Source organism: Peromyscus maniculatus, chromosome 7, assembly GCF_049852395.1.
Source record: "Peromyscus maniculatus bairdii isolate BWxNUB_F1_BW_parent chromosome 7, HU_Pman_BW_mat_3.1, whole genome shotgun sequence".
NCBI lineage: Eukaryota > Metazoa > Chordata > Mammalia > Rodentia > Cricetidae > Peromyscus > Peromyscus maniculatus.
The window spans coordinates 108857763-108876856 of NC_134858.1; the positions used below are offsets into that span (position 1 = coordinate 108857763).

Here is a 19094-nt window from a genome sequence, read left to right on the forward strand (position 1 = left end):
GGTAACAGCAAGCTTCTCAAAAATTTTACTTCATGCTGTAATCACCGGGAGGGCTCTAACAATCGGACTCTCGAGATATACCATACCAGTTAAACTGGATAAATGGCAGGCATCAGTATTTTAAAAATGCCACGGAATTCGGGGATTACTGGAGTACAGTGTTTGTGTAAGGGATGTGCCTGGAACCACAGGCTGAAAATGAGGATTCTAATGGTCCGACTCGAGGCGATGGGGTGCCACGGAAGGAGTGTAAGGAGGAAAGGAATGATGCCACAGTTTTGGGGGGTCGAACTGGGAGAAGACTGGCAGGAGGCGGCGGCAAGTTAGGACTGCCTGGTTCCGACCCTCCTCTTGACGTGTGCTGCTGGGAAGGACCGAGGTGTTCCGGGCCCCTCCGCCTCCCCCGGGCTCCTGTCTTCCGCCCCTCGAGGCGCCCCGGGCGCTGGCCCAGGAGACCCATGAGCCACCAGGCGGCAGCGTGCCACCGCCGCGCCCTCTGATTGGGCCGGGGGCCCCCTGGAGGGTGGGAACGCGCGGCGGGTCCCCTCAGTCTCCAGGACCACCCGGCGGGGGGCCAGTGCGCATCCTGGTTCCCGAGAGCTGCGGAGCCACCGCACCGCGCCGCCGCGACTGCCTTGGCGGCCCTGCTGCCGGGCGCCTGGACGGCTCCCGCCCGCGTGACAGGAATCCGACATGACCGAGGCGACGAGCGTCGCGCAGCTCGGGGCTTCGCTGCCCCGTCCGCTCCCGACCTCCGGGGACGGCGCGGGCGCGTCGGGCGCGCGGTGAGTGCGACGCCCGCGTCTGAGGGGACGACGCGGGAGGCCCGAGGGGAGCGCGCCGCCGTGTGCGTGCGGAGCGATGGCTTCCATGACCGCGGGCCGCCGCTGGCCTCCGCGGAGACGCAGCTCGCGACGGGGCCCCGCGCCGCGGCCCCGCACTTCTGGCCCGAAGCTCCCGACCCCGGAGGCCGGGCCCCCACGCCGCGGACCTCTCCCGCGCGCTGGTGCGGGACGAGACACGCTCCTCGGAGCCAAGGCGACACCTTCCCCTCCCGCCGCGCGGCGACACGTGACGGCTCTCGGGCCCCCGCAGCCGCGTGGGAGCTCGGACTCGGCCTGCGCTGCGCTCCCCCAGCCGGTCCCGCACGAACCGCGGGAAGCAGCCTCCCGCCTGGCCCCGGGCCCGGAACGCGGGGCCTCCGTGTCACCTGCGCGCGTCCCGAGGCGGCGGCGACGACCCCCGGCCATGTGGGACCCGCGCATGGCGAGGTGCGTAGCTGGTGTGTGTGTGTGTGCGTGGTGGGGGGCGTCTGGGGCTGTGCGGGCCGCAAGTCCCCGAGGGGCCCCCCGCGGGGTCGTCCGCCCCCGGACCGCGGCCTGGCGCGGGGAGGGCGTCCGCGCTCGCACGCGCGCGCGCGGCGACACGGGCCACGGGCCCGGGGGCGGTGCGGCCCAGCGGAGCTTTCCCCGCGGGGACCACCCCCCCCCCACCGGGGGCGCCTCGGTGTCACACTGCGGCCGGACGCGCCTCGCGCTCCGGCCGGGCTCGAGGTGCGCGGAGTGGCAGCGCGGGCTCGGCGGGGAGCGCGGGGCGCGGGCTGCCCCCTGACGGGGAGGAGGCCTCTGTCCTCCATCCCTGCGGCCTCCGCGGCCCACCCGAGTCGCGCGGGCCGGTTTGCGCAGAAGCGCGGGCTCAGCCTGCTGCTCCGCCGGGCTTGGCCTGGCTCATCCTCGGCCTCTGGCGGCACTCTTGCCCTCGGGGCCTCTGCGCACTTGGAGCCCGCCCGCCCGCCCGCAGCCCTGGACTCCCTGGCCCGCAGCCTCTGCTCCCTGCTGGGGGCGTTTCTCAGAGGCGGGCCAAGCTCGGGCGCTGCTGCTTACAGACAGTTCTTAGGGGAGATGTGTAACTTGAAAAACAGTAGATAGAAAAATTTAAGAAGGAAGAGAGGGTTGTGAGATCTGCAGGCTTGGGACCTGCTTCATCAGCTCAGTTGTCACTGTCCCAATCACTGATTCTTGAGCTGGAGAGGGGGAGCCGAAGAGGCCAGGCTCCCCGCGCACGCCAGTATTTATCTCCAGCTGCCTACCTAGTGTTGAGCTTTTCCCCTGCCAGGCATCGTTTTGATTCTGAGGAAAGGCTATTACCCAGTTGGCACGGTCTTTTGTTGAACAGCCTGTTTGGTGCTTTCTAGAAAGTACCTTGTAGAGGGATCAGAAATGTATTTTAATTGTTTTTCTATCAGGCTTTTTTTTTTTTTTTTAAAGACCTGTTTTGTAGGATTGCAGGATAAATTCCTTTTTTGTGTCTTTTAAAAAATTGTTTAAAAAATCTGTACAAAAATAATGAGTTTCATGATGACATGAATATTACTACTGTACTCTACCCATACTTGGCTCCCCCTTGATTGTCTCTGCTCCCCTCAAATTGCCCCCTTTGTTTCACATCATTCATATATATATATATATATATATATATATATATATATATATATTTAGATTCTCCATATGAGGAAATATACAAGCCTTGTCTTTTTTTTTCATTTAACATAGAACAGTTTATTATTTCAGTATTTGGTGAATTTTTTAGTGTACACAGTGGGTTTAAGAGTTTTCATACATGTCATTGTGTTTTGCTTATATTCACTTCCCACCAGTCACCTTCCACTTGCTAAAATAGTCCCTTTCTGCCTTCTCTCCCTCCCTCTCTTCTTCTCTCTCTCTCTCTCTCTCTCTCTCTCTCTCTCTCTCTCTCTCTCTCTCTCTCTCTGTGTTTTAAATTTAGATTGTACATGTGAGAGAAAACAAGATTTGCCTTTCTGAGTCTGGCTAATTTTGTTTTACTTGATGATCCCAAGTTCCATTCGTTTTCATGCAAATGACGTCGTTGGATTCTGCATGGATGAGTAAAAACTCAATGGTGTATGTGTACCATTTTCTTTATCCACATCTCTTGATGAGTGTCTAGGCTGGTTCCGTTATCTTGGACATTGTGAATACTGCAGAAATAAGCATGAATGTGCAAGTATCTGTGGTTTGCTGACTTCAGTTCCTTCAGGTAGATACCATTGAGTATCTGGGTAATATGGTAGCTCTCTTTTTAGTCTTTTGAGAAGCTTCCATGCAGATTTCTGCAATGGCCACACACTACCAGTTTACACTGACACCAGTGTATTAAGGGTTCCTCTAACCCCACCCACATCCTTACCAGTTTTTTCTGTCAAGAATTTTCCTGATGATACACATCCTGACCGGAGTGAAATGGAATATCAGTGTAGTTTTAACTTGCTTTTCCTGATGGTTAAGAATGTTGAATGCATTCAATATATTTATTGGCCCCTTCTGTAGTTCTTCTGGAACTCCAGTTTCAGGGCTTCTGATGCCCTCTTCTGGCCTCCTTGGGCACTGGTCATGCAGGCAGTGCACATTCGTGTATGTATGTATGTAGACAAAACACTGATACACAAAAATGAAAATAATTAAATTTTTAATTTTGGAGTTCTTTACTGATTTCTAGATATTAATTCCTTATCAGATTTGTGTAGTTGGTGAAGATTTCCTCCTAGTTTTTTCACTCTGCTGTTTCCTTTGCTGTGCAGATGCATTTTAATTTCATGCAGTCCTATTTGTCAATTAATACAATTATTTTCTCAGTTATTGGCACTCTTTTCAGAAAGTTCTTGCCTTTCAGAGTGTCAAGGCTTATATTATCCTGTTAATGATCTAGTTTCATGTGTCTACATATGAATATATAGTTTTGCCCGCACCATTTGTGGAACCTTTCTTTGTTTCCAATGTACATTTTGACATGTACATTGCCAAAATTAGGTGGCTGTAACTGAGTATGTTGATTTATGAGCCCCCTATTCTAATCAGTTGGTCTGTTTTTGTTACATTGGTTCTGTAATGTAATTTGAGCTCAGGTATTATGATAATACTTAATCATTGTGTTCATTCTAACAATTGCTCTGACTATCCAGAGTCTTTTGTGCTTCTATATAAACCTTTGAATTTTTAAAAATTTTTGTGAAGTATGTTAGGATTTTGATGGGGATTGCATTGACTCTGTGGATTGCTTTCAGTAATATAGCAGCATTCACTCCTATGACCATGGGCGATCTTTCCATCTTCTAGTATTTTTTTCAGTGTTTCAAAATTTTCATTATAAAGGTCTTTTACCTCCTTGGTTAGGTTTATTCTTAGGTATTTTATTTTTTATTTTTGAAGCATTGTGAATGGGTTCTCCCTTTCTGGTATCTTTCTTTGTGAGTTCACTATTGTTATGTAGAAAAGCTACTGAGTTTTAAATGTCGGTTTTGTGTCCTACTTTGCTGAATTTATTGGGTATCAGTTTTTCAAGTATAAGATGATGTTGTTTATAAATAGGAATATTATGATTCTTCTTTTCCCATTTGTAACTTTTTTCTTTCTTTTTTTCATATCACTTTAGTTAAGACTTTGAGTACTATGTTGAATGAGAGCAGAAAGAATGGATATTCCTTTCACATTCCAGATTTTAGAGAAATTGTTCTCAACCTCCCCTCACTTAGTATAATGTTATAATAGCTTTTAATATATGTTCTGTCTATTCTTATTTCCTTAGGGCTTTTTTTTATCATAAATGGATATTGAACTTTATCTGAAGTGTTTTCTGCATTGGTTGAGACCATCGTATGATTTCTGGTCTTAGGTTTATTTATGTGCTTTCTTACACTTACTGGTTTGTGTATGTTGAACCATCCTTGCATTTCTGGGATGAAACCAACACGGTCATTTTCTTAAAGTTTTGATCCAGTTTGCAAACATTTTATTGAGAAAGTACGCATCTATGTTTGTCACGAATTTGGTCCATAGTTTTCTTTGTGTCTTTATCTAGTTTTGGAATTCAAGTAATTCCAGCTTCATAGAATGAGTTTGGGAGTGTTCCTTCCCTTCCCATTTTACGGAGCAGTTTGAGGAGCATTGGTATAGTAGCCTTTTAAAGGTTTGTGAAACTTCAGTAGTAAATATGTCCAGTCTTGGATTATTTTTCTTTGTTGGGGGACTCTTTATTACTTTTTGAATCTCACTGCGCTATGGATATTTTACAGTTGCTTATATTCTCTTAATTTTTATCTTCATAAGTCATCTGTCTCTCTCCAGGAATTTATTCATCTCGTCTACATTTTCAAGTCTTTTGGAGTTGAAAAATTTAAAGCCTTTCCTAATGAACCTTTGGATTTCATTGGTATCTCCTATAATATGTCCCTTTTCATCTCTAATTTTATTATTTTGAGTTCTTATCTCTCATGTCTGTTGGTATTTGTTTCATGAGATTGGAAGCCCAGTGTTTGGGACTCACTCTATTTATAATTATTCTGTCATCTTGATGAATTGTTTCCTCTTTATGCTTCTTTATCGAATTTTGTCTTGCAGTCTACTTTATTTGATATCAGACTATTCATACTAGCTTGCTTGTGGCTTCCATTGACTTGGTATATTGAATGTGCTGTGAGTTCTTGGACACTGTGGTTATGCTTATGTATTTTTTTCTTCTCTTTCTATCTGAATACTGCATTACCCAGACCTTGTCTTCCATCCCTGATATTCTTCCATCTGTCTCCATTAGTCTGTTGGTGACTCTTTCTACCTAAAACAAAATTGGCTGAAATTTAATTTCTAACATTTCCTTTTTTAGACTTAGTTTAACTTATTTTAATCTTATGTCTATGACTGTTTTTTTTTTCTGCATGTATGTATCATATGTGTGCCTGATGCCAACGAAGATCAGAAGAGGACATCAGATCCCCTTGAATTGGAGTTACGGATGGTTATGATCCACTATGTAGGTGCTGGGAATAGAACTTGGGCCCTCTGCAAGAACCACAAGTGCTCCTAACCACTGAGCCATATCTAGCCCCACATTTTTAATATTTCTATTTTTTTTCTCAAAAATCTCAATTTCATTGCTAGGTTCTCCATGCTTGTTGCTTTCTCTCCCATGGCACTGATTTTCTCACGTATGAATTGGGCCTGTCCTGTAGGTAGAACTGCCAATCTTGTGGCATCAGTGTTTCGTGGCTCCCTTTCAGATAAACCCTTTGTGCCTGTTTCCTATAGGGCACCATGCAGCTGGAGCCCTGTGAGGCCCGTCTCCTTCTGCTGTGTTGCTCTCTGTATATCCACACCTGTCAGATGCCTTATCTCTACCTTTGTGATTTCCGATGCTTTTCTACTATCTTTGGAGTATGATACTTTCTGTGTTAACCCAGATTCTCATGTACCATGTCATGTGAGTCAGTTTCTAATCTTCCACCTTATCCTCAGGTTTCCAGGTTGGGTTCTTGAGTCTAGGTATATTTTGTAGTTGTTTAAATCCTCTAGAAGAGAGAGAGATGGGGGTGAATATATGTTTCATGCCCACTCAGAACTGGATCTCACTACCACAGGCCTATGGGATTCTAAGTCTATTTTTTTTTAAGCCAAGGCCTATTGCACAGAGCCATTTCCACAAACCTACATGCTTAGATGAGCCTGAAACAGAACCAAGAACTTCAGTATAGTAATTTTTTTTACAATGATGCTTATAGTTGACTTTTTAGATGACCTTTTTCAAAAGCTAGTCATAATTCACTAACAGGATCACAATCGCTGTATAATAAAGGCATTGATAACTAGTTATGGGTGCATCTGGATTAAACACCTGTTCTCTTAACTTACCAACCCACAACAAAAGCTTTATTCCTGTGGAATTCTTAAATTTCTTTTTGCTGGTTGCTCCTCATTTCCCATGGTTACTATCAAAGACCATTTCTATGGTCTGTGCTCTCTTCTTATTTTATCTTTGCTTCTTGGGATGAAATTCCTCTTAGCTGTGAAAATAGAGCCTGCAGGTGTTCTATTTGAGGGCAGTAGAGAGATTCTGAGGACACTTAAGAACTGAAGTGGAGCTTGAAGGTTGGCTTCTGGCACTGGTTATTATTTTTTTCTCTTTTCCAAATATTTATTTGATAATTTTGAAATGTGCATTTGAACATAATTTTCTAATGCAATGCTGTACTATGTGTAATGAGCTATATCATACATAAAACTTATTTTTATAGCATATATGTGTATATGCACTTTTATACAATTTATGTTTAAATTATTTTTATTTTTTCTACTGGCCATTGTTTTTAGTAACAGTGAGGGACAAGATCCCCTTTGCTTTTTCAGATGGGGAAGTGGAGCTGAAAAGCCAGTGCTTAGTTGGGTGGTGGTGGTGCACACTAATCCCAGCACTTGGGAGGCAGGGCCAGGCAGATCTCTGTGAGTTTGAGGCCAGCCTGGTCTACAGAGCTAGATCCAGGAAAGGCACCAGAACTACACAGAGAAACCCTGTTTCAAAAAACAAACAAACAAACAAAAAAACCCCAAAACAACAACCACAAAAGGCCAGTGCTTTAGCCTCAGAAAGACCACTTTTCCAATAGTTTTCCTTAAGAGTGCAGAATGTTACAAGAAATCTTTACATGCAAGAATGGCAAACACACACACACACACACACACACACACACACACACACACACACACACACCACACAGCAAAGATAATACTTTTAAGTTACAACCAGAGATCAGCAGTGGAGGCAGAGCTGGGAAAAGTGTTGGGAAAAAAAAAGAGCATTGCATTAGATAAACAGCTGCTTCTGTAATTGAGAAATGGAAGGGTAAATGACCTTTACCTATGATATCCTGGGCCCAGTTTGCCTGTATTAGCTCCATCCTTTGCCTAGATGTTGCCTACTCTGCACTCACCATAGCGTGCTTAACTAAACTCCATGAACCTGGTAAGCTGGTGGGACTGTGTGTCTTCTGTGCTCAAGGCAATTCTGAGTTTATCAGTTTCAGCCTTTGAAGGTCAAGTACCATTTATGTAGACTCTTGATTTGCTCAGCACTGGGTCTTCTTGTCCTTGAGGGCAGTACTGAAAGTGGGCAGGATTTCTAGCCTGAGAAACAAGGAGGATAGCTGGGAGCAAACAAGACTAAGGATGCACAATACAGCAAACATGGGATTCATTGATAAGAATGTTCAGCAGCTTGTATATAACCAGGGGTGAACAAGGGTAGGTTCCTTCTTCATGGTCCAGGGTGCTTCCAGGGCCCTCTCCTTTGTAACTGGCCTATATCACTCATCACATAAGCAAAAACCAGGAATCAAATCTTTATACATAAAGGTATATATATACACATATATATGTATATATACTATGCATAAATGTACATATACTATATATAAATATATATTTATATAGATAGATAGTGTGAATGTGTGTAGTACACATGTGCCATAGCATGTGAGTGGCGGTCAGAGAATAACTCCCTGGAGTTAGTTCTCTCTTTTCACCATGTGGGTGGGTCTTGAGGATTAAACTCAGGTGTCAGGCTTGGTGGCAAGTGTCTTTACCCATTGAGCCCATCTCACTGACCCCAGGAAGTGATCTTTAAACTGCACTTTGTTCAGAAAGCCAGCAGTCTGAGAAAACAGTGGCTCACCATCCCAAAGATTTGTCTTCCACCTCATCTTTAGCCAGATTATTGTGAGAAGGGAAACAAAGGCTTCCAATCACACCAAAGTTTAGTTGTAACCCTCTGATCGGGCCTTTGGCCATGTTTCTGTGGCTCTGTGTTCCCTCATTATCCGTTCTCTATATTGGGGGAGGATTTGAATGAATGACATCTAGATTGAAAGTTAATTCAGAACAAACCATTAGCAGTGTGTGCTGGACTACATATGGTTTCTTTCCCACAGTAGTGCAAGCATGGTATTATAGTACACTGTGAAGTGAGCCTGTAACTTTGGTTAGCCTTGGACCAGATCCTTCTCTGTCCATCAGGGCCCACCCTACCTGGGGGTATACACATTGCTAATTTAAGACTTAGCACGCTGATCAGTACTAAGTTGTCTTCTGAACTTCCTCTCTGATATATCATCTTTACTTGTTTTAAACTTATGTTTGACTTTTTTTGTTTTGAGTCAGTTTTGATGCCCTGATGATTCTGGGTTGAGGGTATAAATTGATAAGCTTTGCTAATGGGGAGAGAGCACATTTCATCCTGGGTTGACCTTTGAGAATAGATGAGTGGAGATGTGAGCAAGCACTCAGGTTGTAGCTCAGTCCTCCCAGGAAGAAAAATTGGAAGTTGGTTTTAAGCTGTATCTAGATAGAGGAAGAGGAATTCAGGTAGGCAGGATGAGAGGCATCAGGAAGGAGAGAGGAAGATTCTAGATTATAAGGCTAGCTGTTTATTAAGGGTATTAGTCAACATATTATTAGTCAATGTGTTATTGATGTTTATACCAGAAACATCAATAATAATAGTTTATCTTATACCAGCCTGTGTATAAACTATGGGCTCTGGAAATCAGCATTGTGTGTCTGTGGGAGTGTGGATGAACATACCATGTAGCTGGGCCCATGCCCACTTTCTTGTTTGTCTTGAAATAGGTATGGATGCACATTTTTTGTTTCTTTGGGTTGATTTTTTTGAGGCTTTGCATTCAACTTTGAAATTCATCCTTTATGTTGTTCTAGTCACTGTCACCCTTTGTATTCCTTGTCTTGCCGAGGGATCATGAGCACAGAGTTTGGTTTCAGACTTGAGCTTGTACCTTTCAAGGAGGCTCCTTCCTATGTAAGCCTGTTTCCTGATCTGTCAAATTGAAATAACTATATGTCTCCTATATTGACTTTTTTTCATTCATATTTCCTGGAAAATGGCTGAGAATGGTTTAGCACAGGGTTGTTGGATAGGAAGTATGCAGCACATTTTTCCTCTTGTTCTGCAGCTGCTTTGGATTACTCTCATAAAAGTAGTGAGCAGGAAAAAAATGCCAGCCTGAACCACATTCAGAGGCTTTGTGGGCTGTAGCAGTTGGAGTCCAACCATCATTTATTAAGCCTTTTCTGTGATTCAGTGGATATATTTAGCAAGGTGGCACATTCACTTCCTAAAGCAACAGGAACGAGTTACCACAAATGGAGGGACTGAACAGAAGCTTAACCTCTCACAGTCCAGGAACACTCTCCCCATTGCTATATCTCCTTCATGAAGACCGCTACTTTGATTATTTTATTTTATTTTTTACTGTGTGTGTGTGTGTGTGTGTGTGTGTGTGTGTGTGTGTGTGTGTGTATGTATGCACATTAGTGCAGTGCCTGTGGAAATCAGAAGAGTGTCTGATCTCTTGGAGCTGGACTTGAAGGCAGTTGTGAACTTCCCAATATGGGTGATGGGAAATGGACTCAGATCCTTTGGAAGAGCAGTATGAACACTTAACCATGGATCAACCTCTCCAGCCCCATTTTATTATTTCTTAAATGTCCTTGTAGACACACACACACACACACACACACACACACACACACACACACACACCCTTTAAGTTCTCTCACTTGTTCTCCAAGTTGCCAAGTTGCTCTACAAATTGCCCTCCAATTTGCCTTATTCACTTTAATGGCATATTTTGACAGTTCTTACACTTTATATAGATGTACCTCTTATTTTAAATATCTTAGTATTGTTCTGCTCTAAGATGTCCCACACTTTACATAAATTTATCTGTTTAATTTTGCATTTGAATGGTTTTTGCTTTTACAGGGAATCATACAGTGAATAAAGCATATTTGAAGAACAAATTCCCAACAACTGAAAGCTATGCTCCAGGTTTGAACATTGAATGTTTCTGTTGACCGATGCTTTGTCTGGCCACCAGTGTAGGTGAGAATGACTGCCACACTCTGCTGACCTTAGTGCTGTCAGTGACTTCCTGGTCCCTTGATGGACTCATGTCTGTCACTTTCCTCAGGGTTGCCGCTTTTAGTGTCATTAGAGTCCCCTTCTCAAATGTGAGAAAAGACTAATTTGTTTTTTCTTCTTTACTAAAATGATTTTGAATTTTGGTAATTTAGGAATCTGTAAAACATAAAATGGTTATGAAGATAAAGCTACTTCCTCTACTCTTTTCCCTGTCTCCAGTAAGGTTAAGTAATTTTACTTCTGATGGGTCCTTCGAGATATTAAAAGTATTTGAGTTAATCAGTTAGTTAATACTGTGTTATGTGTATGTGTCCATGGAGCCTGGAGTGGACATTGGGTTTCTTCCTTGATCACTATCTTGTTGAACCTGTTGCTCACTATTCAGCTGGACTTGCTTTTTAAAAAAAAAAAAATTTTATTAAATTTTCTATTCCTTTTACATACCAACCACAGATCCCCCTCTCCTCCCTCCTCCCACCCCCCAGCCTTCCCCCCAAAACCCACCTCCCATTCCCACCTCCTCCAAGGCAAGATCTCCCATGAGGAGTCAGCAGAGCCTGGTACATTCAGTTGAGGCAGGTCCAAGCCCTTCCTCTCTGCACCAAGACTGCGCAAGGTGTCCCACCATAGGCACTGGACTCCAAAAAGCCAGCTCATGCACCAGGGATGGATCCTGATCCCACTGCCTGGGGGCTCCCTAAACAGTTCAAGCTTAACAACTGTCTCACCTATCCAGAGGGCCTAGACCAGTACCATGGGGGCTCCATAGCTATTGGTCCACAGTTCAGGCATTTCCACTAGTTTGGCTGGCCGTCTCTGTACGTTTTCCCATCATGATCTCGGTGTCCCTTGCTCATAGAATCCCTCCTCTCTCTCATCGATTGGATTTCTGGAGCTTGGCCTGGCGTCCGGCCGTAGATCTCTGCATCTGCTTCCATCAGTCACTGGACGGAAGTTAGGGTATTCACCCATCTGATCACCAGAGTAGGCCAGTTCAGGCACCCTCTCGACTATTGCCAGTAGTTTAAGGTGGGGTAATCCTTGTGGATTCCTGGGAACTTCCCTAGCACTCTGTTTCTTCCTATTCCCATGATGTCTTCATTTATCATGGTATCTCTTTCCTTGCTCTCCCACTTTGTCCCTTTTCCAGCTCAAAACTCCCAGTCCCCTATGATCACATCCCCAGTCCCTTGTCCTCTCTTACCCCACACCCCACCCTAGTTTGCTCATGTAGATCTCATCTATTTCTCCTTTGGTGGGTGATCCATGCATCCCTCCTAGGGTCCTCCTTGCTGGATAATCTCCCTAAAGCTATGGGTTGCAGTCTGGTTATCCTTTGCTTTACATCTAGTATCCACTTATGAGTGAGTACATACCTTGTTTGTCCTTCTGAGTCTGGGTTACCTCACTCAGGATGATATTTTCTAGTTCTATCCATTTGCCTGCAAATTTCATGATATCATTGATTTTTACTCCTGAGCAAAACTCCATTGCGTAAATGTACCATATTTTCTTTATCCATTCTTTGGTTGAGGGGCATCTAGGTTGTTCCAGGTTCTGGCTATTACAAATAATTCAGCTGGACTTTCTAACCAGTGAGCTCCAGGGATCTGCCTGTCTCCAGCTCCCAATGCTAGGGTTTTGGACACTGGTGCTGTTTCCAGCTCTTTTATGGAAGTGTTGGAATCTGAACTTAATTTGTCATGCTTGTGTTGCAAGCACTCTACTGACTGAGCCAGAATTTATGTATATATAAACAAATGCATATTTATATTCTTAGTCAACAATTGTCTACTTATTATTTATGTATTATTTATTTTATCAGAAAATGGAGCATAATACACACAGTATTCTGCACCTGATTTCTTCAAATATATTTTGAAAATGATTCCATATCAGCACATAGAGATCATCTAAAGTATTTTTGTAAAAAATATTGTATAGTATATTTTTGTGAGGGTGCTCTGATGGCTAATGTTATTTGTCAACTTGACAGAATCTGGGAGATGGGAGGATAGGCTTCTGGGCATGCCTGTGGTGGATTATCTTGTTGTTTTAATTAAGGGTGGAAGACCTGTCCACTGTGGGTGGCACTATTTCCCTAGGTGAGATCCTGGACTGTGTTAATGGAGAAAGGGAACTTAACAGCAGCATGCATTCATCCCCATCTATTTCCTTATTGTGGTGCCATGTGACCAGTGAGATCAGCTGCCTCAAGTTCCTGGTGCCTTGAGTTCCCTGCCATGATGGACTATATAATGTGAGCTGTGAGCTAAAAGAAACCAGTTCTCCTGTAGGTGGCTTTTGTCAGGGACTGCTCTTTAGTTTGTTAAACAAGCTCCTTGTTGGGTGTTGAGGTAGGTAGGTCCCAGATTGAAGCTGTCTATATGCATCATCTAGATATGAAGAGATTTCTCCCTAGAACATGGAAGATGATCTCAAATTTGTGCTTACATATTCTCAATGCTTCATTGAAGATGGGACAACTGATGTAGTAAAAGGCACTGACTGAATGACCTTAGGCAAATATGTACACCTGTGTGGTCTAGACAGCTTACTCAGTCACTTTGTTGGCAGGATCTATTTGTTCCCTGTGGCCATAGACCTAAACTTCCATGCTCTATCACCTAGGAGCCTATTTCTTTACTCTATTAAAAACATTATGGCTATGAGTGTTGGTCTGTAGTCATGTCCATGTTTAGAGCCATGGAGTCCAAAACAGGGCACCAGGTTTCCCTGGAATCTGGAGTTACGGATGGTTGTGAGATACCATGTGGGTTCTGGGAACTGAATGTGGGTCCTCTGCAAGGGCAGACACTGCTCTTAACCACTGAGCTGTCTCTCCAGCCCCTGGGAACCTATTTTCTGTGATCCTTCATCTTCAAGGCCTGTAGTAGGAGAAACCTTTCAGGCTTGAAGCTGTGGGTCTTTCTTGTCTTCTGGTATCTCTACTACTGCAGCTATGGAGTTCCCTGCTTTTATAGATCTTGTGACTAGATAAGGCTCGTCCACATACGCAGGGGAATATTCCTGTCTTAAGGTACACAAAAATAAATCTGTAAAGTTTCTTTGGCTGTGTGATGTATTCACAGGAGCTGGTCTGGTGACTAGGGTATGGATAGCTTTGAAGCATCCATTATTTGGCCTACCACAGAGTATGAAGGGGAAATTCCTTTTCCAGGTTCTACCAAGTCATGAGTTATTCCTTTCAGTTTATTTAAAAGCTACCTTTATCCACAGGGAATTATTTGATGCCATATATTTATTTTTGGATATTCTGTGCTGTTTCATTCACATGCTTATTATTTTATAAGTTAGCACCACTTCAAAAAAATGTAGGTAAGTTTCTACAAATACATTAAAAATGCTAAAGAATATTTTACCTTAATATTTCTCTTATTAAAAATACCTTGGCTACTCTGGCTTATTGAATCTCTTAGATGAACTTGAGATATATTTCATTAATTTCTTTATACATCTTTGTAAAAGTTAAAAGATCAAATTGGGGTTGGTGAGATGACTCAGCAGGTAAGGGCAATGTCAGGCTCCTGACCTGACTGTGATCCTTGGAGGCACATGCTGAAAGGAGAGAACCAACTCTTGCAAGTTGTCCTCTGACTTCCATGCATGTGCCAAAGCACAGCCCCCATAGATAAATAAATGTAATTAAATTTTAAATCAAATTTTGTTGAAGTATAATCATTAATAAAGGAAGATCTGACATTTTATAGTCATCAATTTCCCCAGACAGAAATGCAGGGTATTTGTAAAAGTTGAGACTGTGATAGGTGAGAAAAATTTAGTTTACTTTTCCTATAAGTCTTGCAAACTTAAGTGTGTTCATAGATATTTAATAAAGATTCTCTTTAAAAGTTCCTATAGGATTACATGTATATGTTTACTAAATTTAGTATATTGATATTCTAGTTTTCTTTAAAAATCTCTTTCCTCAGGTTGGACAGATACAAGTTATTTTAGTCCTGTGTTAATTTCAGCTTGTAAATGCCAAGTCATACAGCAGTGTCAAGTTAACAGGGTGAGCTGTTCCATTTGTAAAATGAAATTTAATGAAAAACATATTTTGAAGTACTGCTTAGCCAAGGGACAAGAGTGAGTCAGTCTGAGTTGAGTCAAGTCCTAGTCTGAGTGTCAGGGGACATTTATGATCTAAAAATTGACTGTATTGAAAATCTGCACAGCAACAAGCTAAGTCTGGAACAAACCAGTAAAATGTTAGGCCTTTCCCCATACTGCTCTCAAACAACAAACAAACAAACAAACAAACAAACAAACAAACTGTCCGATGAAATCATGTCAGGACATTTCCTTCATGTTTGCTTTGCGTTGTCAGCAGTGGTTTTTTGGATTGCACTTTGGTTTTGCTAGTCATTGCTTATCTTTGGATTTGGGTAGAAAAGACACTTAGTAATTTGGAGAAGCAACACATTTCTAGTTGCCATGCTCTGGAGACAGAGAGGGCATGCTCTAGGAGATGTGGGTTAAGTTTGCTTAGCACAACCGAATACCCCCACATTTTAGTCCAAACTGTGTTTCAAGGAGTTGTTCTAAGAGAACTTAGCCCATGATCACAGGTATTGCTTGTTCTACATTAAGGGATGGTCAGAATGGAAAGAAGCATGATGCTCAAGATGGCAACAGGATAGTTCAGAGAGCACAGAAATATCCAGCCCTGGATGTTCATACATTGGTTGTACAGGGGGTGGAGACTAAATTTTCTACTTAGTAAAATAATATTTTGACATTTCACCTTGGTGACAGTTCTACCCAGAACTGCACTCCCCAGTAGGACTTTTTGCTATGGTGGAAATAGTTTAGAACCACTCTTAAAAGAACAGTAGTAGCTACTAGCCATGTAGCCATGGAACATTTGAGATGTGGTTCGAGTGATTGGAGAATGGGAACTTTATGCTGGAGAGATGGCCCAGATATTAAGAGTGCTTGTTGCTCTAGCAGAGGACCTGGGTTGAATTCCTAGCACCCACACCACAGCTCATATCCATCTATAAGTCCAGTTCCAGGGAATCTTTTTTCCAGGGATATGTTTTTCTGATCTTGGTCACCAGGCTCATATGTGCATGCAGTTAAACACTCATCACATATAAAAATACATATTAAAAGATAATGGGTGCTTTAATTGTATTTTATCCAATTTGAAGTGTTAGTATCTATATTTGGCTAGTGGTACCGTATTGGACAAGCTGTTCTTAGAACAGCATAGTAGCTAGATAGAATGGCAGCAGCCAGAGCAAAGCTACTGTGCTGTTAACTCTTAAGAAATAGGTAGGCAGTAAGGACTCTGGCTCATTTGGAGACACCTTGCTGTTGGAAACCCTACAGCTTCTGTTAATCTTCTCTTTGAATAGCTACCATTATAGAGCCAGATACTGACCTCCTCCTTCCCTCTACTCCCATTTCTCTCTCACCAGTGGGACTCAGGAAGTCTACTTGAGGGGCTTGGGAAAAGTTTTACTCACTTATAAACATTGAGTGGTGACAGGAGCCAGGTAGCTCTTCTCGTCCCCCTCTTCTTGCCTTTAGGATAATGCCTAGAGTTTCTTCATCCTCGAAAGGACAAGCCTGATGGCATACATAAAGCCAGTTGTCACAGAAAGATGAGGAGGTGTGCTCTTCCTGTCTAGCTTCTGTTTTTGTGAGAAAATTACCCCTCTTGGTTCAAACACTGTCATATGTTCTGGGAACCAAAAGGATTCCTAACTGGTGCACACTCATAAATATAAGTCCAGAACTTCTACATTCCTCAGATTAATGTCTCCCACCAACTGCCCTGTGATTCTCTGGACTCTGTCCTCTTCTTTCAAGGTTTGGCTTTCTGCTTAATGCAGAAGGACATTTAGAGCCACACATCTACACATCTCAAGGTAGGTTCATTGCCTTCTTTCCATATTGCCCGAAGTAGCAGATAGCTGCTCTCTGGAAACTTAGAAAAGTGATTTTTAAAAAAAGATCCTGCTGCCGAGCTGGGAAGATGACTTTGTGAAGTGGTTCTCAACCTGTGGGTCGCAACTCCTGGACCAACTGACTGTTTCACAGGGGTTGCATATCAGATACCCTGCATATCAGATATTTATATTATGATACATAACAGTAGCAAAATTACAGTTATGAAGTAGCAATAATTTTATGATGGGGGTCACTACAACATGAGGAGTTGTGTTAAAGGGTCACAGCATTAGGAAGATTGAGAGGTTGAGATTGAGAGGTAGCCTTAGGAGATGTAATGCTTGTATTCGGAAGGTTTCTCTGATCCTGCCTGGCCTGCCCCCTCCACCCTCCCAGCAGTTCAGACAAATCTCTCTCACTTGCAGTCCCACAGCTACTCGGACCCAAGTAAACACATGGATGCTTATATTATTTACAAACTGTATGGTCTATGGAAGGCTTCTTGATATCTTGCTCTTATAACTTAACCCATTTCTATTTATCTATAAGTTGCCACGTGGCTGTGGCTTACCAGTATCTTCTTTCTTCTGGTGGTGCTGATGTCTCCTCACTCTTCCCAGCATTCTCCTAGTCTGCTCACCCCCCTATACTTCCTGCCTGGCTGCTGGCCAATCATTGTTTTATTAAACCAGTGTACAAGAGCTTTATCCCACAGCCAATGCTTGCACTGTAGGCATTAGACCTGGGGCCCATCCCCAGAACCTATGTAAAAAATCCAGACCCAGTGCTGCATCTTGTAATCCTAGCCCTAAAGAGGCAGAGATGGATGGATCCATGCAGCTTGCTGGCCAGCCAGTCTAGCTAAATTTGTAAGACCCAGGCCACTAAGAGATCATGTCTTAAAAAAAATAAACAAGGTGGACAGTGTCTAAGGAACAACACCCATAATTTTCCCTTGACACACACATGCATGGATACCCACTCCTGTGCATATGAACATGCATACCCCCCCACAAGAAAAAATAACCCCTACTGTCTCAGAGTCCTTCAAAAAGTATCTCTTTAGTCCTTCAGAAAAATCTACACTCAGTACTGAACCAGTCTGGCAGGGAGATACAGTTTGCTCATCAAACCCTTGGCAACTAGAGTCGAGCCAGCTTCTCTTAATGCCAAGGGAATTGGCACTGGAAGTGGATAACAGAAGCAAAATTGGGCTTAGTTAAGCAGGAGTAGCTACTTTAAAGGGCATGAGAATGGCTCATTTCAGCCAAATGGAGAGCGTGTCAGCTTCCCAAGTTCCAAACATCATTGTTGTTAAGTGTCAACTGTCACATTTCTGCCATAAAAGTTTAATCTATTTTTAGTTTTTAATTACAAAACCACACACTGGCACCATGCTATCTAACAAAATATAATGTAATGAGATCTCCTAAGCCACTTACTAGTAATAGGTGTCTTTAGATAATTTATTTCCTGATCTGCTTAGGGCTTGTATGAATGACAGGTGTCAAGTCCCTGTCCAGACCCCACTTCTCTCTCAGCTGTCTAGTAGTGATACTGTTTCCTGACAAAATTAATTAACACAGGTCTGATAGACTGTTAGCTAATAATTATTTATTAAAAACAACACAACCAAAGGCATGCTATTATTTAAAAATCTAACAACAGCAACACAAACCCAACATGGCCCTATGATTGGGTCAGTTAGGAACTTCAAAAGGTGAGATTCATATAGCCAATATACTCAGGAAAAGACTCACAGTATCAGTCATTAGGAAAATACTTTTTAAAACCACAAGATACCACTTTAGGTTAAATTGAAAAGACTGATAATACTTAGCATCAAAAAAGTGTTGTTGATTTATGTTTCTAATATTCTCCTGTTGAGAGCATAGACTGAACTAACTTGAAAACAGGTAGTATTTACTGAAACTAAACAGTGTGTTCTCCCCCCATGACCCAGTGATTCTATTCCCTGGAATGCACTCACAAATGCAGACTTATCTATTGAAAGACACGTACAAAAACAGTTATAAAATCTTCATAATTATCCAATAATTGTTGATAGTATTATCTGGTGATAATATACACTTACTAATAACACATCATATAATGTGCTCATTTTCTTGACCACTGGAGGTACATGTTGGGTACTGTAAGCCTAGCATGTGATGCCTGCTACAGGATAGGTTTTAGCTGCGGTCATGTCAGTGGGGCAGAAACCCCAGCATGGCTCAGAAACAATTAGTGTCTTCCTGCCCTTTCTTTCCTGAGGTGCATGTCATTCAGCACTATCAGAGATGGGGAGGCTTGCTATCCTGTCAGCTTCTGGGTATCTTGGCATAGCTTAGTGTACATGAGGAAATAAATACTTTTTAAGTAGAAATACAAGT

At 42.9% G+C, this 19094-nt stretch overlaps 1 protein-coding gene across 2 annotated transcripts in view; it reads left to right on the plus strand.

Annotated features, from left to right (window-relative positions):
• Nucleotides 1-405: 405 nt before the first annotated feature.
• Nucleotides 406-19094, plus strand: part of Trank1 (tetratricopeptide repeat and ankyrin repeat containing 1) — an 87562-nt gene continuing 68873 nt past the window's right edge. The window contains exon 1 of one of the 2 annotated variants that reach the window (XM_076577217.1): nucleotides 406-785. In XM_076577217.1, the coding sequence (XP_076433332.1) occupies nucleotides 694-785 (92 nt within the window). In that variant the 5' untranslated portion in view covers nucleotides 406-693. Of the gene's footprint in view, nucleotides 1272-19094 lie in introns of both variants that reach the window. The other variant, XM_076577216.1, reaches the window with a different exon arrangement.